Here is a 23,655-nt window from a genome sequence, read left to right as displayed (position 1 = left end):
ATGCTGACAGTGTCACGTGTGGCAGTGCTGGATATGTCCTCAAAGAACATTTCTGTCTTCTTTCAGGGCCACCTTGAGGAAGCTGCGCCCAGAGGACATGTTTGAGACATGGGTAAGCACATGTGGTGGGAACCATCATGTCCCCTGCCAGCTTCCAACAAGAAATTGCTGCTCAAGAGCTCTAGTCTGCCTGGGCAAAAAAATTACCTTTCCTTCCTTGCAAAGCTACTCTCTCTCTTCTGGGGAAAAGGGAAAGCCTTGTCTGTGCTGCCTAGTGCCTCAGTTCAAACAGGGTGCTCAAAGGCTTTGGGCAGCAGTGCTGGAGAGCTGGGCTGGCTCCTGCTTGCTCCACAGAAGGAAGAGGGAAAGCTAAGCAATGTGCCAGGCAGGTGTGGGGCCAGTATAGTGATCCTGACCAAGGATGCTCCATCTCAGCTAGGTGCTGAGGACACCAGAGCTGCTGGTGGGGTGATTTCTGTGGCCTGCTCACTGGGTGAACTATGGAGATTGTGCAGATATCTCATGGAAACTCACAGAAACTCACAGACTGGTTTGGATTCAAAGGGACCTTAAAGATCTCTGGTTCCAATCCCCTGCTGTGGCAGGGACACCTTCCACTAGACCAGATTGCTCAAAGCCCCATCCAGCCTGATCCTGCATACTTTCAGGGACTGGAGCATCCAACACTTCTCTGGACAACCTGTTCTAGTGCCTCACTACCCTCACAGTAAGGAATTGCTTCCTAGCATCCAGTCTCAATCTACCCTCTTTCAGTTTAAATCCACCCCCATCCTGTCACTACATGTCCTTGTAAAAGTCCCAGAGCAGTTGTACAATTCAAAATGGAAGTGAAGGCAGGCAGTACAGTTAATTATACAGATTTCAAAGCAGATCGTGCATTGACTGCACTTCTCACAGTACAAACAAGATGCAAATCAGCAACTGTGAAGAACTAACCAGGATATCACGCACAGAGGACTCTCGGGGTCTTCACGGGTGGGGAAGAGAAGGGTGAAAATGAAAGAAAAATTGTGTATAACAAATTATCCCTTTGCTGTGAGTGAGTATGGTGTTGAAAGCTAGTCAGGGGCTCTCAAGTGCCAGAGGAATGCTGAAAAACAAAGCTGAACAGGTGCTTTACAGACACTAAGGAAGATGCAGTCATTCTTCCAAAAGACTTGACACATTTATAACAGCATTTAGATGTCCCCTTCTTGGCTGTGTAACATGAAATGCCACGGGACTCCAAAGTTGCAAAAACCTTGGGAGTCTTTTAATACAGCAAGGCAAGAGGTAATAGAACTGAACCAGGAGTTATGAGTCACTTAGGCACAATAGCTTTCCATTTTGTTTTGAAATACAAATTCTGTATAGAAAACAGCTTCCAAGATCCACCAGAGCCCCTCCAAGGTTTTTAATGGTGCTTCAGTGAGACCCAAATTACACGTGCAGTGGTTTCACTTTCATACTGACCACACTCTAAAATAGCCTCATGAAAAGTGTGAATTCCCAGTGGTGGGATGCTTGCTCAACCAGCAACCTGGGAATACAGAGCTTGCCTCTGCTACAAGCAGTGGGCTCATAACTACAGAAGACAGGGGGCTGGATTCTGATCTCACTGCCAGTTCTTCACTGCCTTCACGGGAGTTAGTCCAGTTTTGTTTGCTGCCTTGTAGGCCAGAATAGAGCTGCATTATATCAGTAGATACATGTAATTATATATGGCATATAGTTATATACTTTTTATTTTGCTGTCTGACAATGCTGCTGGTGAATATGAAGAAAAAGCAACAGTGTAAATTTTGCCAGCTGTAAGTGGTCTGAATCCCACTAAATCTGCCTGAAATGTCCCGGTGAAAACATATTCCCTGAAGACGTCCACAAAGGCTGAGCATCCGCTATTGTTTTTAAAGATAATGTTTTCCACTTAATCTTTCAGGGCCTTTTTCCTTTCACTATTTGATAGTGGCTTTGTCACCTCTGGTCTCGGAAGGGAAAAGAAATTAGCATTTAGATGGGAATTTTTTCTTGCATTAAAACCAATTGAAATAGAATCTGGGACTGACAGCGGGTGAGGAAGGCGAAACTGATCCATGGGATAATTCAGAGATGACATTCATTGCGGGCAGATAATGAACTGGCCAGCAGATCCATTGGCCTTTGCCAATACCATTACTCACATGTTTCATGGAGAAAAGTAATCCACGAGACTGTAATTTCTGTCCTCCACTCACTGGAGCCCTGAAATGAGCCCCCCACTCAATTTTCCTCACTGCTCACAGAGACCCTCACCTAAAGCAGAGACCCTTCACCTTCAAATAGGAGCCCAAATGAACCACCTTGCCTCTCATATTGTGAGAAAACCTCCTTTGCTGGCCCCAAAGGAGCATGTTTTGGAGTTGAACATGGTGGCAGATATTTGTTTCCTTGCAAACCATCCCCTGGGAGCTGAAAATTAATGAGGGTAGGTGGCCTCAGGCATGAAGGGGGAACCTCTATTCTCATCCTAGAGAGCCCTTGACCTTTTCTGCAAAGAAGCTTTTGCCTCACATCATCAGAAGCTCCCTTGCCATTGCCATAATGGTGACCACCTAATTTTTATTTGAAGAGTTTCAGCAACACTACCCAAACTACCCCCTTCAGCACTAAATACCTTCATGAGTCAGCCTGACATCAGCTCCCATTTCTGGTTTCTCAGTGGGGCTCTAGGCAAGCCTCCCTTTGTAATTGTCCTTTTTGAAGGCATCCTACTGCTCCTATCTCCAGCAACCACCCAGACTCTGTCCTCCCTTCCTGGCCCATCAGTAATAGCTGTGTTGTTTCCAGGAGGATGACATGGAGGGTATTCACATCGTAGCTTTTGCTGAAGAAGATGACCCAGGTAGGAGTCCATTTTCTTCCTTGTGTGACTCTCCATCCTTCAAGAAAGTGTATTTTCATATGCTTTGTTTGCATTGTAAACACCTCCTGGTGTTTATGCTAGCAGGTGTGCTAGCCAGGACTCAAATTTTGGATAGAAATGGATGATTGCCTGGGGAAAAAAAACATCATTCCCTCCGCCCCAGTACCAGAATTTGCTCTCTAACTCTGCATCCATCTTCCTGTGCAGCTCTGGGAGAGTGCTGTGGGCTGGGTGTGGGATAGGCATGTGGGAAACACAAAGCCACCAACTCCTGAAAAGCCATGGCATCGGTGCTTCTCAGAGACATCAGCAAATTGGAAAGCTTTGGCCTCTTGGGGGCTCAGTTCCTCCTCACCACAAGAAAATAGTGACATTGTTCCACTCCACGGAAGGATTATGGGGCTTAATTCATGTGTAACTAATTTCAATACCCGAGGAGGATGCTTGAAATTAAAAGCCTTATTATCAAAAGAAAGTGCTGGGAGACAGCATTTTAATGAGAACTATAAACAACTCCTGTGTGCATAGGGGAGCCAGGGAAGCTGGAAACCCCAGAAGCAAAAAAAAAAAGTGCCTGTGCATTTGCAGGAGAGTTGCAGTGGTTCATATATCATTTCAGATGGTTTTGAGTTCTTGGAAATCCTGAAGCAGGTTGCCAGGGACAACACCGATAATCCCGACCTGAGCATTGTCTGGATTGACCCTGACGACTTTCCTTTGGTGAGTGGCAGAGGCTCTTTGCCTTTCTTGGTTTAACTCATGGATGGGATGGGCATGAGGGGGTGTGTGGCGGTGTGCATGTGCACACACAAGTGCAGGAATTGCCCCTGGGAATCTGGGATAGGGAAGGATGGGATACAGGACCACAGGCATCCCCTGAAAGCTGCTTGTTTGGGTCTGCCTCCCAAGAAGGCATTGTCTCGGGAACACCTCTGTATTCAGCACTTTCCTTTGCCATGTGTGGCAGCCCAAGCTTGTCTCTCCTCTCTCCCTTGCACACATGGATGCACATTCCTCACTCCCCAGCCCAGCTGACTGAACTAATGCAACAGGGCCTTGCAAACACCCCTGACTAAGCCTTGTGTCTCACTCCTGCAGCTCATCACTTACTGGGAGAAGACCTTCAAGATCGACCTGTTCAGACCACAGATCGGGGTGGTGAACGTCACGGACGTGAGTAGCACGTGCCCAGAAAATCCAGTGATCCCAAAATTAGGGTGCTGGAAAGGTTGGGTCCTGAGGGACACTGGAATCAGTGGGATTTCTGCTGTTAAGTGCAGGTAGAACAGGGAAAAAATATGAAGACCTCACCCTTCCCACATGCCACAGGGTTTGTAACATCTCTGATGTCAGGCTTGAGGGCTTTAGTCTCAGTGTGTTTCTGCTGCCAAATCACACACAAACCACATCTGCTGGGGACAGTATCAGCCTCTGTGGCCTGGGATTCAGGGCTTTGCCCAGTTTTGATTTCAAGGTCTTGCATTTCCACCCTGACTCACAGCACTCACCTTTGTCCATTCCCTGCTCCGACAGCATGGGTGGCTTTGTGGAGAAAAAGTGTGTGTAGGGGGAAAAGAAAGCCATGCTTAGGGGAAGAGAAAAGGAGTAAAATGAGGTTGTTATTTTCTACAGAAGCAAAAGGGCACAGCTTGAGTGTAGGAGGGAAAGATTGTCCCCAGCAGATGACAGGGAGAAACTGCACAGCTTGAAAAAAGCTAAATAAATACACAGCTTTAACAGAAGTACAGCATAAACTGGTAATCAAGGGATCCTGCTGCCGTAAGGAGAGTACACTGGGGCTCATCCAGGCCCTCCTCCCCTTCAGCCACTGCTGTGCAGGTAGTGCTTGTGGAATTTGGGTGGGAAGAGGAGACCTGCCTGCCTCACACCTGGTGGCAGTGAAGGTTTCCACACCATCCCACAGGCAGCAGCTGCAGAGGGAGACCTGCAGGGGCAGGTGCTACTTTGGCACAGCTGAGGGAGCAACAGCACCCACAGCTGTGCTATTGGGACAACAGCTAGTGTTTTCACTGTGGTTGCCTTCAAGCCAGAAAGCCACGGGACTGATCTCAAGTTGCCCATACACTGTGAGTTTTTAAGGCAGGTGGGAGAGGGACCCATCTGACCCTCACCATTAGAGATCTCAGGAGAGCTGCTGAGTGCAATGAAACAGCCTGACAGAGAGAAACCATTCTTTCCTCTTTCTGACAATAACGGTCCAAATGATCAGAGAGCCCGTAATGCAGCATGCTCCTGCCTCAACTATTACCTTACTTTATTTTTAATGTTTAAGTGCTGGGTGTTTGTTTTAGTCTCTTTAAAATGAACCTGTGTGAGTATGTAAGTGTCTCTGGAAGCAGAAATCTCTCCACCACAGAAGTGTTTGTAAATTGGTGCTTGACTTCATGTTTGAAATTTGAGTCCTAAGTGAACTTGATGTTTCATCAGAAGAAAGCAGAGAGGGACTCAAAACTGGGACAGATGTGTAGGGCTGGGTGCTGGTTTGGCTCAACACTGACCTTGCTTCCAACCTCCACATCCTCTCTCCTGTATTGCCTCAGAAGAAGAGGGACAACAAGGGTGTACTGGATGGTTGTGCCTCCTGTTACAAGATGCTGCAAGGCTGTAACACGGGAGACATGACATGGAAGGCAAAGCAATGGTGTCGTGAAGAAAGCAGAGCCCCTGAATCTTGTTCATCCTACTGAGTTCATCCCATTGAGAGGCTGACTTGGGAGTCAGGGAGCAGTTTCAGCCCTGGCTGCATGTGAACTTTTTGCCTGTAATAGAGCAGTACTCCACCAGACCATGGGGCAGACACCTAGAGAGTGAAGAGCCAGTGAGTTAATGCTTCTTAGCAGAATTGTTAAGGGAGAGACAAAAGGAAAAAGGGCCAAAATAGCACCTGTCACCTAAGACCATGAGAGAAATGAATGGACAAGCCAGAAAGAGAGCCCAAGTCTTCCAGTCTTATGCCCTTAACACTATCACTTAATTCAGTATCTCCCTTTATTATATTTACTGTGACTAGTCATGTTTAAGTCACGTCAAAGCTACATTAAACAGCAATCAATAGAAGTTCATGTAAGTAGGATTATCAGTGGCATGAGAATAATACAGAAAGCAGAATTAGGTCAGAACATATATGCCTGATTATTCAGCAGTCACCAAGAGACCTGTAAAAACTCATGCATTATCTGGCCTTGATATAGTAAATGTTTCAGGTTGTTGATTACAGTATTTGCAGGTTTTATTTCATTCCTCTTAAGTCCCTTTTTTTTATTTCTTGAGAGAGATTTAAGAAAGTTCTTAAATGGTTGGCAGGTGATATCTAAAACAAACATTGAGCTCATTTTGTTATTTCAGTGTTACATCACTGCATTCAGCCAAGTTACACAGGTACAAAGTGGGACTTACACAACAGAGTGAAAAAAAACACTGCTGTTGGCTTCAGTGGACATAACCCTCGTGACCCCATCACTTCTGTAACAACCTGCCAATGCAAACACCAGAGCTCCCAGCAGCCCCAGCTGGCTCATCACATTGTGGTGACCGTGGCTCAGGACTAGGGCCATGATGCCCTGCAAAATATCACTGCTTTATTTGCACAGCACCTTCTTGAGGTGAAATGGAGCCACTCCTCTTCCTATTATTTAAAAGTGTCACTTTTTTCCACATTAACAGTCCTGAGGTTAGGGACATTAACATTTGAGTGAAGCAAGGACTGCATGCCTCTCCAGGGTTCTTTTTTATTGCAGTTTTGGTGATTTAGGAGGAAAATATTGTATGGGAGACACAACTTTCCCTGAGCAGAAATTGGTCTGGCTTTTTAGCAAGCCATAAATCAAAGAGAATTAAATACCACAGACAGGGAAAGAACTTGGATGCATTTGCAAAAGCTGCTAGTTGTCTTCTGATATGTGGAGTTGCTTCTGCAACATCAAATGCTGACTGAGATAACCTCACAGCGCCTCTGCAAAACAGGAGGCTGATTCTGTTTTATGGAGGGGAGACAGTGAACAGAAAGGGGCTTACCCAGGCATTTACCAGAGGAAAGTATAGCAAAGCAGAGAGAAAAACTTTCATTTCCAGACGTCAGAGACCAAATAGTCTTGCTGTCCCTGGGTAACAGTCACAAATTCGTCATTGTATTCTTACTGAATTCTCCCATCCCTTTTGGTTTATGGAAGTAATGCAGACAGCTGGAGGGAAAGAGCATGGGCACCTGCAGTCCAGGGCATTGGTGTTTCTCACCACTCTTCAGCTGAGATCCATGGTGTGCACGGGAGAATGGCTGAGATGATCTAAGGGAAGGGTGTTCCAAGAGCAGGAACCATTATCACACACGGAGTCCAGAGCAAGGTCCTGAGGCAAAGGTGATTGTAAAAGAGGCTGGGGAGAAAGAGTGCTGACAGGGGGTTGTGAAGGCTCCAAGGAGGAGGTCGTAGAAGGATTCTGGACAGAAGGAGGGAACCACTGTGATGTCCTGCAAACTGGGGTGATGCAGCACGTGCTGGCAGAGGTCTCTTTGATACCTCTTTATGTAGACTTGGAGTTTACAGAGCCATCCATATAGGGTGGGGAATGCATCGGATGGGCTCCTGTTCACAGGTATTGGCAGCAGGCACACATCTCATCAGGGCACACAGCACCACCCACTTCCATAAACCTGCTGACCAGCCCCACAGCCCCTGGTCAGACACAGCAGCACTCCATGGAGAAGTGGGGATCCCAATGCATGGGCAGAGAGACGCTCTGGCTGATCCTGCCCACAGGCTGTAGAAAGAGGGAGCCAATGCCCTGCATCCCAGCCTGCTCCAGCCCTCACCCTGCCAATAGCTGTGTCCCGCCTCTTCCCTGTGTCCCTGAGGGCAGCTAACCCCTCATCACCTGTCCCCACAGGCTGACAGCGTCTGGATGGACATCAGAGATGATGACGACCTGCCCACAGCCGAGGAGCTGGAGGACTGGATAGAGGACGTGCTTTCTGGGAAGATAAATACCGAAGATGATGACGACGATGAAGATGACGATGATGATGATGACGACGATGATGATGACGACGATGATGATGACGACGACGATGATGATGATGATGATGACGACTAACTGTGACTTTGTGCAGTTTGACTTGTGGGGCCCGAGAGCCCTGGCCCTGCGGCAGGTCCCCTCATTGGAAGACCTATGTTTGAGCATCAGCAAGCACCGCTGCTCCTCTTTTTCCCCGGCTCCGCTCCCCCTGCCCTCGCCCTTGCCGGGACCCCCTCGCCTGATTCCCAGCGGTGCTGAGCCACCGGGACTGCCCCTGCGGAGGGCAGCACCTGCAGGCACCCAGCACCGCTGCAAATCATGCCTCACTAGTAAGGACAGTAGGAATCTGCAGGGAATCTGCCCCGAGTGTCCCAGGGCAGGAGAAAAGTGCCTGCCTGCTTGCTGCCAGAGGGACGCAGGGAGCCAGTTTGTATTTTCTGTGTTCATCAGCCCAGCACTTAACATCCAAAGACCAAATCTCACTTCAAGACATAGGGAAAACCTTAACTTTTATTAAACACAATGCCCTTTGCAACTACTCTGCCAAGACCACTCAATCCTGCAAGTTGTGCTGTGGGAGTCTGTAGCTACTCCCTAATATGCTAAGAGCCAGAAAAATGCTTTGGGAGGGGAGGGAGGTTTTAGGGATGCTATTAAAGTTTTCAGTGATTCCACATAATGACAGGATATTCTTGTCTGGCAGTGCAATGCAAAACCAAACACCAGGTCCCCTGTCTGAACCTCTTGCTTCTTGAAAGCTCAGGCCACAGCTGAAGTCAGTGCAGGGGCCCTGATATGAGACACAAAGCTCATGAGTTCCTGAATTGCTGGACAGGCTGGTCCAGCTCGGAGCCCAGTGTGAGTCCAAACCACTGAAGATCATGGCACTGAGCCAAGCCAATGGAAACATCCACAGGGGCCCACCCTGAAGCATTCCTATTCCCCATGACCTTCCAGCTTTTGCTGACTCTTCACCCAAAGCCCATGTAGCATCTTTTCCATGATCGAGATGTCAGGAGGGAACAGATCCATCTAAACATATTAGATAGTGGATGAGTTGCATTGGGGTGTGAGCAGCAGAGGGATTCAAGCTGTTTGGCTTTTGAGTATTCAGTTGCACAGTTACTCCCTGCCTAGAGACTCAGATATCCCATGTGAGAAGCCTCTTTTGACTCAGGCTGAGAAGGAGTTCAGGGTACCAGTCAAGGGGGTCACTCACAAAGCCAAGGGTCCGTCCCACGGTCCTGGCGAGTGCAGCACCATCCATGTGTAGGTCACTGTGGCAGCATTAGGTCTCCCTGCTTTCTCATGCTGGCAGATTTCAATTGTCTTAGCTTCTTATGTTTGGCAATAGTGCAATGAATGGAGAGTTCAGAGATGGTGTTATCTTTATAAATACATTTATAAAGATGTTCTCCAGTTGTTCAGAGTTGCTAGCATAGGTAGTGTACACATCTCCTCTCTTGCTACAAACAAAAAACATTGTTCTGACCATCCTTATACTGGCTTAGGACAGAGGTACATGATGTGAGGGGAAATAACAGTGTGAGGGACAGAAGAATCAGAGTTACACAAATGTGAATCAGCCTGATGACAAACAAGGTTTACACACTATATATTTCCTTTATCAGATGAACTGCAAAGCAAGATTTTATAGATTTTTTTTCCTGCCTGTTGATCAGTTTCTTTTACTCCCTCTCTCTACATTAGCTGAAATAGAAATTTGAAACTACTGGTATAAAAAGCTGAAGTATTGATATGTTCCCATGTGTGCCATATCCCCTTGCTGGAAAATACCAGTATGAACAACACCATAGCTGGATTTCTCTCTGTCTCTATGCACTTGAATGAATACTGTGCTAACATGGTAGATGACTGTAGGCCAAGTTAATTCCTTGCTGAGCATCAAACCCTCAGCATGTGCTTTTCAGATACAGATTGTTAGAAGAATAGACAAGGCAGCAAAGTCCCCAGGTCAACCATTTGCTCTTCCATGCTTCCTTATGGTTGCCTAGAAGATGAACGAAGTTTGTTCAGGGAGAACAATCAACTGGTTGCTCTGGGATGATAAAAACTTTCAAAAGTCTTGAAATTCAGTATGCACTCGGCATGGAGGTGTCCTCCTCTCTTCCACTCACACCCTACTCTCTGCTGGTTGACAGAGTGCCCAGCACTCTCCTTCTGCTTTTTCCTCAAGGTTTGCTGGAGGATCCCAGCTCAGAGAGGGAGCAAGCAGGACTCAAGGTCTCATTCATCCACATTGGTAAGGAGCAAGAAGAGGCAGAAGTAGCCCTCTGGTAGTCTCCTGGCCTGTGATTAAGGGACAGCTACTGGCCTGAGAAAATAACTAGCTTATCTTTACCTTTGGGCTATTCCCAGGAACAAAACACGCACATACCCTGCATGAGGTAACAGCCTGCACTGCCCATGTGCCTCCTCATCAGTCACTCCAAACACAAAGAATAACAAAAGGTTCCTCTACTGCCTTTCCTAACTGGCACAATCTCCAGACGTGCCAAGTGCCAGAGTGCTTTCTGTGTGCTCCTCTCCCACTGTGGATGCCTCTCTGTTCTGAAGTGCCCCACTCCAGATGCTCTGAGAGGCACAGATTACCCTGGCAGAATAGGTAGACCCTGCAGACGGCACTAGGGACAGATTCAAAGTGGACAGGTGTTTCACAGGCACTTGAACACGTCAGTGCAACAGACCTCTAGGGGGAAAAGAAATAAATAATGTAGAAGTGTAGAGGCTGAACTCATACTGGGGAGTGGTGCCAGTGGTTTATGAAGTGTTTCCCTTGAGTTATGCAGGGAAAGAGCTAATCCTACAGCTGCCACTCCTTCATAGTGCCAGGGATGGGGCTGCCCTTTCTCTCTTCTCTCAGTCTGCCATTAAAGTTCTCATCATTGTCTTTGCCCACAAACAGGAACTGTTTATCACCAGCTTTCAGGACAATCACACAAAAAGTTAGGAAAGCATTGCCGCCGAGGAAGGATTGCAGCAATGAGGATGGACGGGCAGCAAAGCTTTTCCCATTTAACTATAACACCTTGTCTGCCCCAAGATCCTAATGACCAAACAGCTGAAGGACACAATGGCACTTGTGAAGGAGAGGGCAGCTTGAATTTGAGTGTTTTGCTTGCAGGGACAGCTAAGACAGCGGTATGGGGATGACACACAGGACCCCAGGCCCAGGTGCTCCTGGGCTTCTCTATCACAAGTAGGAACATCTGGCAATTGAAAGGCACTGGTGGCCCTGAGGAGCAAAGCCAGCCTAACTCTGCCCACTATACACTGAGAAGAAACAGGCAGTACATTTGGATGAGGAACCTTCAAAAAATCCCTTTATTTAAAAAATACAAGTTTGTGTACGTGGGCAGCACTGAGTGCTTAACAAGCACATCTCTCTGCACAAATAGTTCTTTGGCTCCAGCATGTTAACTAGACATATTAAACAGGTCTTTATACAGATAAATATAGGAATTGTATTTTGCCCTCATCCAACCATGAGTGCTTCAAGCTGATCAGTTTCTTCAAAGAATCATTCAATCATTTTGGTTGGAGAAGACCCCTAAGATCATTGAGTCTGACCATTAGCCCACCACTGTCAAGTTAATACCCAAAGTACTCCAAAACCTGGTCTTATCTCTCCCCAGTGACAGTGAAGATCCTCCTAATACGTTATATGTGGCAAGAACACCAAGTTGTGAAGCACCTCCTCCCAGTCCCCAGACACAGGGCTGGAGGGGTTTGTTTAGGGTGCTGTACCACAGCACAGCCTGTGCTGCTCATAGGCAACAATCAAGGGAGAATGAAACCCATCAGGAGCAGCATACTGTAGCATGGAGGAGAAAGTTTCTGCCTTTGCAGCAGTTGCTGATGTAGAGGCTCTGTGAACCCAAAAGTGCTCAGAGTTTATGTCAACCATTTGGGAAACAGCTGCAGGAGGAAAGGACAAAGGAGGCACTCTGGAAATCGCAGATTACTCCATTTTTCCAGGGTTAGCAGTTTTTGTGATGTTTCTGAGGAGTGATGAGTCTCCTGTCTCCCTTGGGAAAGGAACGGCCCCATAGTGAAACCAGAGATCTCAGCTGCTTCCCATCCCAGAATGAAGCTGCTCAGCCAGACACCAACATGAACACAGAGCCGAGGACACCGGCTGCTTCTCCATGTCTGTCATACCTAAAGAAATGATGGATTCATTACAGAGACCAAACAGAAAACATTGCCTTTTATTCCCTGGAAAATAATTAATTAGACAGGAACATATAATTTCCCAGCTGCCACTGACTTACAGTCTTGTGAAAAGAGGCTAACATTGCATCTGGATTCCTCTCCACTGCAGCAAAGCTTTGACTTTGAGGAAGCCCCACATGCAGCCAGTTGCACACTGATGCCTGAACTTGGGGGACTGAAGAGAAGGATGGGAAAAAGGCAAGAAGCACCCCAGCCCTCTGAGGCAAAGCTCACTGCCTCCTGGCTGCTTTCACACCCCAGGTACATCCATGCCACACAGTGCAAGACCAGCTGCTAGAAATTGGAAAGAGCAGAGCACAGCAGGACAGATAACTGACCTCGGCAATGAAGCTGTGCCAGCAGGACCGTGTCCTACCTGGGACCCAAGACTCTGGGTCAACCCACTGCACTGCAGCATCCCCTGTCATCTCCCCACTCCCTTGTACCACTGACCTCTAGCAAGGCAGCCCTTAGTTGGTCAGTACCCCTGGGGGACAGCCGTAGGATGACTCTCAGTCCTTTTTGGCAGAAGATGACATCTCATGACAATGGGGGCTATGGGGCGGGGCCCAGGGCAGAGTCTTGGCCCAGCTCCCAGAACACTCTGCCAGGTTTAAAAGGTGCTAAGCTGTTTAAAGGAAAAAAAAAAAAAAAAAAAAAAAAAACAAACAAACAAAAAAAAAAAAACTACAAAGCTTCCTTGCAGCTTGAAGACCCATTTCAGGAATCAGATTACAAACTGTCTTTGGGATGGAAGCAAAGATCCTTCCGGTGCCTCGCCCCCTGCTTTCTCTTGCCAAGGCCCTGTGATAAAGGGGATCAGCAAAGCACTCAAAGGGCATTGTCCCTTAATGCTATGGAAAACAAGAAGGCAGCTTTTCCACCTTCTTTTCATGCCTCTTGATATACTATTCTTCTGACTGAATTTATTTTTTCTCTCCATTTCTATGTAGCCCATCTTCCTTCCTTCTTTCTTCTCAACCCATCTCCACAGCATATGGTAACAAGGTTCACTGAAGGACAGAGCCCTTCCCTGCCCCTACTGCCCCTTCCCCAGCTCAGGGAGACAGCAGCCTCCCTCACAGCACTGCCACAAACCTGTGCTGGATCCCCACAGCTGTGAACATGAGGAGGGACATTTCCTTTCTGAGGAGAAAGATGGCCGGACAAGGCTGTCACTGGCTTTTATTCTGAGGACAGGTAAGACATGCTCAGGGAAAAGCCATTTCACCAGCTTGGGTAGAAGTAGCAGAATTTTTTGGACCTCTTTACCTTCTGTCCCAAAATCTAGAAGACGACTCACCACCCTGCAACCGAGCCCTGACTGGTGTCACTGCGGGAAGAGACCAGTAACACCCAGTGCCACCAGCAATCACATCACCACAGCATCTGAGCAGAAGACAAGCGTCATGGCTTCACATACAAGAAATAAGCCTTGAGGGTTAAACGAGCTGAGTTTGCTGGAGGGGGTATCCCACATTTAACAGCAGCCAGAGACTACCAGTGGCTGTCCTGACTGAGCCCTCCCTTGGTCGTGGGTGGTAAATCACCTAAATAGCCAACCTCATGTGCTTTTGATTTGGAGAAAGCCCAGCTTGAATGAGGTCCCTCTCTCAGTAACACAGTTGAAAAATAAAGTGATGTTTGACCAGAGAGCAGCCCTGAAATTTGCCTGGTGTTGGATTTTGATTTTTGCTTTAAAATTCAATTCAACATTCAAAGTCCTGCTCCTGCTGGTGACAAACAGAGAAGTTATTGAATAACAAAAGTAGCTAAATGTTTGAGGAACATTTTAGTCCCCACAAGATGAAGTTGCTAAAGGAATTCGCACAGCTTCCCACAGTCCAGTTACTGAATTACTAAACCAGTTTCTCACAACCACTTACAAAGCAAAATTATAATCAACCGTAGGATCTGGTATTATGAGTACTCAAGAATGAGCTTTTACAAAATAGAAGCTAAAAGGTTTGAAGATCTGTTTCACATCTGTGGCCCAGATATAATCAACTCCTTCTTGTTCCCTCTTCCAAAGCATGCCCACAGCATCTGACTTGTGCTGAAGAGAGGTCCAAAGGGCCATACCATTCTGAATGTCTCTTAAAATTTTCAAAGAGGCTGAATCAAATGTGTTTTGTCAAACACATCTCCCTTCTCCCCATGCATCCACTTTTCATTTGTGCTACCTTTTTAAATAATAAGGGGAAAAAAAAAAGAAAAAAAGACAAGCAAGACTAGATGTTTAAGCAGTTGTAAACCTGATTCTTGCCTTTGGAAGAGACTTTAAATGTTTCAATTTACAGAGTAGCTTCATGCCTAGAGCAATTTGTGGTGTCTCAGGTTATTTTTAAATCTTTGTGCCTTCACGTTCCTAAGCATGCTGGAGGGAAAACCCACACCTTAATCTCTAAAGTCTCTTCCACTGACTTCACATTGCCTTGTGTTACTGTCTCTCTTGAGGCTTTGCTTCTTGTTCCATATTTTGACACATAAGCAAGGTGGATGCATTGAGCTACCTCAAATGCACATCCACAAGGTCAAAGTTCTTCCTCCTTCCTCTTTAAGCTGTATTTAGTGCTGCCCACAGAGAGCCCAAAGAGTGATTGTTCCCTCTGTCCTGGCTGAGGTCTCTGCAGCAAACACCTGTTCTCCTTCTCCTGCGGGCAGCACCCTTGGGCTTCGGGAGGCCAACAAGCAGCAGTGCCACTGTGGGAAGGCTCCTGGGGGCCCCAGGCTGTCCACATTAACTGAGTTGGAACCAGAGCAAGCCCCAAGTCCTGTACAGATGTTTTCATTCAGTCCCCAGATTCTGGAGGAAGGGAAGATCAGCTCAGGGCTTTGGAGTAGGCCGGCAGTTTTGCAGCACGCCCCAGCCTGAACGCAGACTAAGATGTGAGCAGGAGTTGGGGGGGAAAACCCAAACACCCCACAACCTTTTACAAGCTCATTATGGAGAGGGACAGGGAGATGGGGACAAACAGGAAACAGCTTTCTTCCAATTTAAGGTACTCCCCCTTTCCTAACACCATGTCAGCACAAACTAGCACACCAGCTCACAGCAGGCTGTAAAACTTGTTACAGCTTTTCAAAGCAACTCGGGTAACCTTGTTCACAGCTAATGATTTATGCATATGCCATCACTCCCCTACACCATCCATGCTTCTGCAGACACGTTGTGCTCAGTGCTCTCTTTTCTCTCAGCACCTCCTGACCCAGCAGTCCATGGATGCACACGTGAAAAGGGAATGGATGTCCTTGCCCCAGTGGATTATCTGTCAGTACCGGAAAGGACTGTAACCGAAACCCATCCCCTTCCCAATCCAACATAAACTCAGGAGTGCTGTTGAAAGCCAAATCAAAGCGCTGTGCTTAGCCAACTCCCAGTATACCTTCCCTTCCTGGACACTGTTGTGAGACACCATGTCCTGCTAAGAGATCCCCTTCCCTCGCACCTACCCCACCTGTTCCAAGCTCCAGGATGCCTTGGAAGCTCTTGAGTTCAATCCCTCCTGTACTTCCCAGGAGTCGAGACCTGGGGCTGAGACAGCAGAGCCAGTTCATTGCACCAGAGGTGTTTAGGGGTTTGAAGCCCCACCAACCTCCACAGCCAGATGTCTCACTGAACTATTAATTTAGCTAACAATATCACATGGTAAGGTGCTGCTAATGCTTCAAGCAAGGCTCTGGAGCCAGTTGCTGAAGGTGACAAATCTCTTTCTTACCCCAATTGTTATGTCCTGACTGCATGTGGCCCCTTTGCCCCACAGATTCCTACTTCATTCCCCACAGCTGATATTTTCTCAGTGTTCACAGCTGTGAGGCCTGGCCCCATCACATACCAGAGCCAATTAATCTTCATGTGAATTAAGTCACAGCTCAGCCACCAAATACCCACAGCACTGGTTGGTGCTGTGCTGTCTCAGGGCAGCCAGTGCATTATGCCCATATGGTCAAGAAGGGCACTGCAGGAGAGGCATCTCCTCCTCAAGTCCAGTATGTCCTTCAGGCAAAAGGTGCTTACCTCTGGTTCAGGATGCCAGGTCCCTCCAAGTGGTTGGTTTTTTCCAGTTTTTTCCATCCCCTTTCTGTCAGAGATTTGGGTCTGAAATATGTAACTCAACGTTGCACCTGAGGCTCCATCACACCTCAAAGGTCTGTGCAACTTCAGTGAAAAGACTTGACAAAACCAGATCAGCTCCCTCAGCTCTAATTTCTGCTGAGCTACATACCACAGTCCTTTATGATTCAGGTATGTGAACTCTGGGTGAAGGCCAAGGGAACTAGTCCCTCTAGCAAAGCCTGTTCCTTCCATCAGCTTCCACAGCCCACAGGAGGACAGAAAGCACCACAACTGGCAGCAATCAAGTGTTGATTTGGTATCAGCACTATCCCAGAAATGAAACAGAGCATGCTGAACTCACATGTAAAGACACAGCTCTCAAGGCTAAGAGCCTGGAAGGAGGCTGACAAGCCAAATATCTTGTTTGTGCCAAATTCCTGATGCTTACACCTTCCCATGACACACCTGTGGCTGACTCCCACAGAGCCTTTCCCTCCATGGCTCCAGTCCAACAAATCAGGTCTTCCTCTGATGGGCAGCAGGGCACCAGCAAGGGCTGCAGCCCCATTTCAGGCTCTGCAGGGCAGCAACAGTGCTCTTCCCTTTCCCTGGCCATCTCTGGGAGCTGACCTGCAAACAGTGCAGGGCTGGGCACTGCCAAAGCACCAGTGGGATGAGAGGGACAGATCAAAAGCAAAGATCAAGGGAGGGCAGGAGGCAGAACAGAGCACACCCCCATCCCACCCTTCCTGCTTCCTCCCAGGCCTTAGTTCAGCTCTCTCTAGCCCAAATACAAGCAGAGATTTACCCATGTGGCTGTTTATCTCCACAGGCATTTATGTCTGTGCTGCTTATCTTCACAACTGCTGCACTCTTTTTCACTGAAGAGCGGCATCCTGTGGATTTTTCCAGCAGCTGAAGCCACCAAGGAGATCTCCTGGGCTGGCCTGAAGAGTGGGCACCAAAGAACATCTAGACAAAAAAACTGCTCCCACATTTCCTTGGGCACAGCTACTCAATCTTTCTGAGCTTAGTGTGCTGGAGATGGAAACTGATGGTGGGGAAAGCCACACCCAGAGATGCTGTTGAGGTGAGATTCCCTACACCTTTTTTTAGCAGAGCACAGGCTTGCAACCACACAAACAAGGAGCACTGGCTTTTCTGCCTCTCACCACTCCTCCTCCCCACCAGAGCCAAATAAGGAACTCAGCAATAAATCCTGCACTTCATAATTTGTGTGCAAACTATGAGAACACAGGAGGCAGAAAAACCTGTTCCCATTCCAGTCATGCCCCCCCCCACTTCCCCAGCTGCATTTGCTCCCCATCATTTGAGATTTCAGGTGTTCAAAGCAGTCACTTACCAGTCTTCCTTCAGGAGTGATAAATGAGTTTGCATTTTACTGTGGCAGGACAGAGCAGAAATGCCTAGAAATGAGGGTGACAAAAAGACAGCCTCAAAAAAGCTAAACCACATGTTTGCAGGGCCCCTCCTGCCCACATCTAAGGAATGCTTGAAGACCAGAAGAGCTTTTTTGTCTGAAAGGGTAAAGAGAAAGGAGTGGGACAATCAAATCTGGTTTCAGTTTATTTCCAGAATTTTACTGTACAAAATATGCAAAGTGTAAAATGGTTTTATGTTTCAGTTTAAAAAACATCAAAACCCCATCCAGCTATAACTTAAGAGAACCCAGCTTGGAACAGAACAATTTACAAGGCTAAACCCACAGTGCATTAATGTCACAGACACCAGGAATTTGCTTACTTAAGTTCACGATTAGAAAAGAATAGAAAGACCATGTACCACTGCAGTTAAAGTCACATGTGCAAAGAAGAGAAAAAAGAAAGAAATGCTGGTTAGTGTCTATTAATTAGAAAACCTTGGCAAAACCCTTCTTACTATACACAGTGTGTGTAGAAAAAGTATTACACAGTGATAAAGGAGGGTGAGGGAAGGGCATTTTGCTCCCCCCCCCTTCCCCAAGACACAGTAATGCTGAATCAAAGAAACAGGCACAGGAGAGTGTAAGATTCCTTCACAGTTGTGCCTGTTCAGGTAATGGCCACAGCACCTCCCCCCTGTGCACACAGGAGATACCCCAAGCATCGTCAGTGCTGGTGAGAGGTGCCGGGGAAGCAGCCAGAGGGAAGGAAGGATCCCCTCCCTCCCCCCCTGGGCAGAGCACACCCAGAGCAGGGCTGGCTGCCTGCTGCCCACAGGGCTCCGTGTGCAGCAGGGATAAAACAATGAAGTCTGCTGGAGGGACGCAGAGGGGCAGGTAATGCCAGCTGTACCGCTGGCGCGGCGGGGACCCCGCTGGGAACTGGCCCAGAGCGATCCGCACCACTCACAGCGGTTGGAAATAGCAACTTTTGGTCATTGTCGATGGGAGGCAGCAGCCTGAACACAGGAGGATGCACACTCCTGTAGGAGACGTCATGGCCCAAAGCCAGCTCTTTCAGAACAGAAATTTGGGGAGTTTCCTTTTTCTTTTTCTTGTTTGTTTTCTAAAACCAGTTCAATTCCAAGAGCACTTCCTTCTTAAGGACAGCTGAAACACTGAGCCGCCAAATCTGGCTTGAGGCTTTAAACACATATAATGTGCACACCAGAGAGGGAAAAGCACACAGACACACACACACAAGCTGAATGAAAAAACACCTGCACACACACCTCGTGAGCAGCTCTCACATGGCTGGGCAGCACCAAGCCCAAGTGAGGAGCCAGCTTGGGACCAGAATACAGCACTGTTGCAGAAGACTGCAAGACTTTTGTTTACCCTTTGAAAAGGGCAGAATTAAAAGGTTTGGTGAGCAAGATGAAATTGGCTTGAATAGGTTTCCATGTTTAGCAAGTTATGGATCTTTTCAGTTTCTTCAGCAGCAAGTCTTGGAAGCAAGCACATCTCAAACAAGACCTTTCAAAGTTACTTATGTGGGGCAGGACCAGCTCCAGATATTCTTTCCCTACAGTTTTTGGCTGAACTCAGCTACAGCAGATTCCCAAGGCATTGCACAGAGAACCCCATCCCAAAGGAAAGGGTTTGGAGGCTTCGTAAGGGTTGGGATTTGTTCAGATCCCCAAACTTGAGCCTTACTGTGCACTGCCTCCAAGCTTCCAAGTGCAGCCTCAACACCTCCCAGCCCTGCAGATATGCTATGGACGGGAGTGCTACAATGCTTACACTTCCAAGAGTGCTGCCTGCTCAGCTTCCAGGTGTAGGGAAAGGACACCGAGACCCAGGGCAGCCTCACAGAGTCTGCACCCATGGCTGAAGTCACATGGCAGTGAGAGGCCAACAGATGTGACAACACCACCTACCCATGCCCAGTTACAGGACTGGCAAAGTATTAAGAGCTGTATATGCCTCTACACTCCTGCAAACTGCAAGAAATTCAAATATTTAAATTTATAGCCAGGAAAGAGAAAGACAGCCTTCATGGAAACCCACAGCCATTTCCATCTGTTCTAGAACACTTGAAAGTCTCAGCTGCATCTGGTTTTGCAAGATCTCAGCATGGCTTTGGATTTAGGCTGTAACAAATCTGAGAGCAAAAAACCCAAAGCCTTTAAAGTATCTGAGCAGCATACTTGAGTTGCAGGAAACGTGCCAACATGGAAGAGAGGAGTGGGGCACCACCACTCCTGGCTGGGCAGCACAGCACCCTATCAAATGGTTCAGCTTCCAGTGAGGGATGTCCAGTGCAAGGATCATCTCCAAGGGGGACACTGACCACTCCATCACCAACAGGGCTGTTTTAAAAAAACACTTGAATTTTAATAAACCCCCCCACAATTCCCAACCAGGTACAAACACACAGACTGGGAGAGAGGAAGGAAAATATGTGCAAGGAGACAGTGCAGGATAGGAGAGGCATTCAGAAGAACAGCCTGCACTTGGCTAGCAAAACCCTCCAAGTTGTATTTATGCTCAGCTCTTGGCAAGCGCGGCAGAAGTAAGGGCTGCAGGAATTGGATCAGAGCTTCATTCCCTATGACTCCATTCTTACTCATTAGCTGGCTATAAACAGAGTTAAACAAACCAGTCTGCACTCACTGCTCAGTATTTTTATAGAGTTTGAATTCCTACAGATGCCACAGATCCAACGGTGGATCTCAAAGCACTTGAAAGCAAGTTGAGTTTAGCCTCACAACACTCCAGTGAGGTAGTATGACAGTGGTCCCCTGATTTTGCATGGAGAAGGGAAGCAAGAGAGACCCCCAAAAACGTCACTAAAAATACCAGAACAGGGAATATCCAGGAATCATGATTCCCCTTTCAGTCTGTCCTCACCTCTAAGCAGGCTGCATCTCTAAAGAGACCATCTGAGAGAGTCCTCTCCTTCAGATTTCATCAGGCAAAGCATTCATGCTGCTGATCTAGGGAAGAGCATTTAATGTAAGACTTGGCCCCTGTTGACAGTGTCCTTTTTTGGCAGCAGGCAGAAAAGGCAGTGTTGAACCACAGCACAAAGTTGAAGAAGCAGACCCAGACTGAGCACATGCTGCTTCCGTCAGGTTCTCCATGTGTTAAAGGATTTAACAAAATTAAGACATGAGTTTCCTGAGCAAATACTGTCAGACAACCTCCCCCCCCCCTCCATGGAGCAGAGAAAAGGAAAGGGGAAGGAAATCCTGGGAAAGTAAAAAAGTTTTGCAGATGTGCCTGTGACAAGGTGCTCTCACATACATGGCACACCCAAGCCCTTGGCAAGGTGGTTCTTGTTCTGGCTTCACAGAAATGAGCCAACTCAGCCACAGGCAGTAGCCTCCACACAGGTATTAAGCTCTCCACAGTCTCCCAAGCTACTCCCAGTCTCTCCCACCCTGCTGGTTATGCACATGATAAAAGCCAGGTGTAGGCACCTTCAGGAGAGCCAAGTGTAAGATACTGTATGTTCACCTTCCTTTTTTTTTTTCTTTTAAAGGAATAAACCAACCTATTTTTTCAAAGTAAAACACTGCAAAGGCAACAGTCAATAAAGGAGTCCTCATACAGACTACCAGAAACCCCAATCTGCCAAAGAACCCAAACACTGAGCTTAGAGAGGGGAAAACACTACCTTTAAGGGCAAAGGGCATAATCCCATCATATGCTGTGCTATCCAGTTTCTTCACTACCACATCTGGCACATTACACAGACTAAAAAGGATCCAGGAGACTACCATGTGCTTGTAAGAAAGGTGCAGGAAACTGCAGGTGTCACTTGGATGGGGAATCATCACTTTGGACCCTCACTCACAAGGGTGCTCCCTTGATTCTAAGAGGACTATCCATAGGTGCTGTTGGACATGCATCTCCACAGCTGCTGAAGCTGGAAGACGGTGGACCCTCCTGCCCTGTTCCCAGCATCCCTGTTTAAGGTGACTGCTCCCTGTGGACACCAGCCAGCCCATGCCTGCTGTGGGAAGGGCTGGGAAAGACCAAAAGGAACAGGAGGGGCTGTCACAGCCCTCCTCAGAAGACTGTGCAGGCTGGCAATGAAAGGCACTGACTTACACACTGCTGGAACTAGGGCCTTCTTCTTTAAGACATCCATATGGAGGGCAGGCCAGATCCTGCCTGATAAGGAATATTTGCACGGCAAAAGACTGAGCAGAATAAATTGATAATTTACATTCACATGGATCTCAAGGGACCTTCAGGTAACTGCCAGCCTTGCAGCTGGCTCCAGTCACTCCATGCTCTGTGCTGGCAGACTTCAGACACTGATTTAGGCTCACCATTAAAAACAAACCTTCTAAACTCAGGTGACTAAATTCATGCATGAAAGCTGCACTGGTGGGCAAAGGCAGCCTCACAAACAAAACTGCATCTGTCAGAAGCAGATCCCAATGCTGAGCAGAAACTCCCACAGTACAGCAAGGCCAAGAAAGGCAGGCAGATTTTCAACATTCAGGCTTTGTTTGCTATTTCTTAGCTACAGCTGAAGGCGTACAGTGGGGAAGGACTCACTGCAGTGGTTCCAAAGCACAACAGTTCTCCAAAGCAAGTGAATGGAGCAGAGGTCAGCCTTTCACTGGCTCCTCCCCTGAAGGAGGGAAGTGTTTTTGCCCCTCTTCTCCAGACACACTTGAAGCTGGCTAGAGAGGGAGGGGCACATTCCTGCCTGCATCCCCTTCCCCTCAAAGAGGCTGTCAGACATAGGGAGGGTCTGTGATTTATCTAAGGAGGAGTCAGCAACTTACTGACCCTGTCCCAGTGCAAATACACAGCCCTTGCAGGTGCAAAAGGAAGCAGCAGTGCCTGGAGAAACATTCAGAAAGCCAAACAGAGGAGACAGAAAAAGGAAGCCTTGGGCCTGCCTGAGAAAGATGCTGACAAGCAGGACAGAGAGAAGCAGGAGAGAGATAACAGGGAGCTGTGACATGAAGAACAACTTCACTAACAAGCATTGATTAAGGAAAAAAAATATTGAAGAGCTGCAAATGGGCTGATCCAGTTCAAGACAAGCAATTTCACAGAGGGTGAAACCATCCCATTATGTCCATACAGGTCTGGCACTGACAGAAGAGGCACATGGCAAGGAGGAGAAGAAGAATAAAGCATAAAACTCCCCTCACACCCCCACCCTTCAATATCCCCTCCTCCCTAAGTGAGCAGGGACTGTGGCACCGTGTGCCAGAAGATTTCTATGAGGGACAGGTGAGCAATGAGCCCTCAGGAGCAGCCACAGGTGGCAAAAGCAGAGACACAAGGGTGCAGGCATGCTCGGTGTAAGGCAGTGCTCCAACAACAACTCTGACACTGCAGCTGTGCAGAGAAAGAGAGTATGAGATTTACAGGATGCCTGGAAAGAGGGGCAAAGAAAAATATCTGTTCTGTCTCCAAGGCTGAGCTAACTGAGCCAAGTTGCCCTGTTGCCTCTTAAGATACTTCTTCCTAGATAAGATATCCCAACTCCCCCCTCCCCTTTCCAAATAAAGTGCAGATGGTCAAATATTACTGGTCCATCATCTGCCAGTTTCAGTCAGCATTGGGGAAATTAAACCCAAAAGCACGATATTGAAAAAAAAAAATAAAATCTCCCAACAACCCACCCTCAAAATCCCTTAGACTGAAGTCTCAGACTGTAAGCGGAGGACAAATTTATGAGATTTAGGGTCTATGAACTCTTCTGAGAGTTTGATGAAGGGGATTTTTTTCACATTAACAACAAGGCTGAAGTCCAAGCACTTGAGGACAAACACGACGCCGTCTTGTAACCCGCTTGTGACTGCTTCCTCGCTGACCAGTGTCCACTGCTTGGAGAACCAGCGATCCCTGTCATACTGGAGGGTTGGGCCTGGGTTGAGGTAACGCTCCAGGAATGCCTGCCAAGAGCGGGACACACGTTAGCACCAGCCCCACAACTCACCCTGCTCTCTTCCCATTCCCAACTACAGCTCCGCGAGCACGGGCTTGCCATGCTGCAAATTGTTTCAGCTT

At 47.6% G+C, this 23,655-nt stretch overlaps 2 protein-coding genes across 2 annotated transcripts in view; one reads left to right on the top strand and one right to left on the bottom strand.

Moving 5' to 3' along the window:
• Positions 1-10,894, top strand: part of CASQ2 (calsequestrin 2) — a 36,522-nt gene extending 25,628 nt beyond the window's left edge. Inside the window, exons 7-11 of the mRNA XM_053934282.1 lie at positions 67-112; positions 2,827-2,881; positions 3,522-3,622; positions 4,001-4,075; positions 7,805-10,894. Of these exons, the coding sequence (XP_053790257.1) occupies positions 67-112; positions 2,827-2,881; positions 3,522-3,622; positions 4,001-4,075; positions 7,805-8,011 (484 nt within the window). The 3' untranslated portion in view covers positions 8,012-10,894. The remainder of the gene's footprint in view (positions 1-66; positions 113-2,826; positions 2,882-3,521; positions 3,623-4,000; positions 4,076-7,804) is intronic.
• Positions 10,895-17,800: 6,906 nt separating this feature from the next.
• Positions 17,801-23,655, bottom strand: part of VANGL1 (VANGL planar cell polarity protein 1) — a 45,770-nt gene continuing 39,915 nt past the window's right edge. The window contains exon 8 of the mRNA XM_053934281.1: positions 17,801-23,540. Within this exon, the coding sequence (XP_053790256.1) occupies positions 23,280-23,540 (261 nt within the window). The 3' untranslated portion in view covers positions 17,801-23,279. The remainder of the gene's footprint in view (positions 23,541-23,655) is intronic.

Source organism: Vidua chalybeata, chromosome 2 (assembly GCF_026979565.1).
Source record: "Vidua chalybeata isolate OUT-0048 chromosome 2, bVidCha1 merged haplotype, whole genome shotgun sequence".
In the NCBI taxonomy this organism is placed as follows: domain Eukaryota; kingdom Metazoa; phylum Chordata; class Aves; order Passeriformes; family Viduidae; genus Vidua; species Vidua chalybeata.
This window is presented reverse-complemented; position numbering and strand designations above follow the sequence as displayed.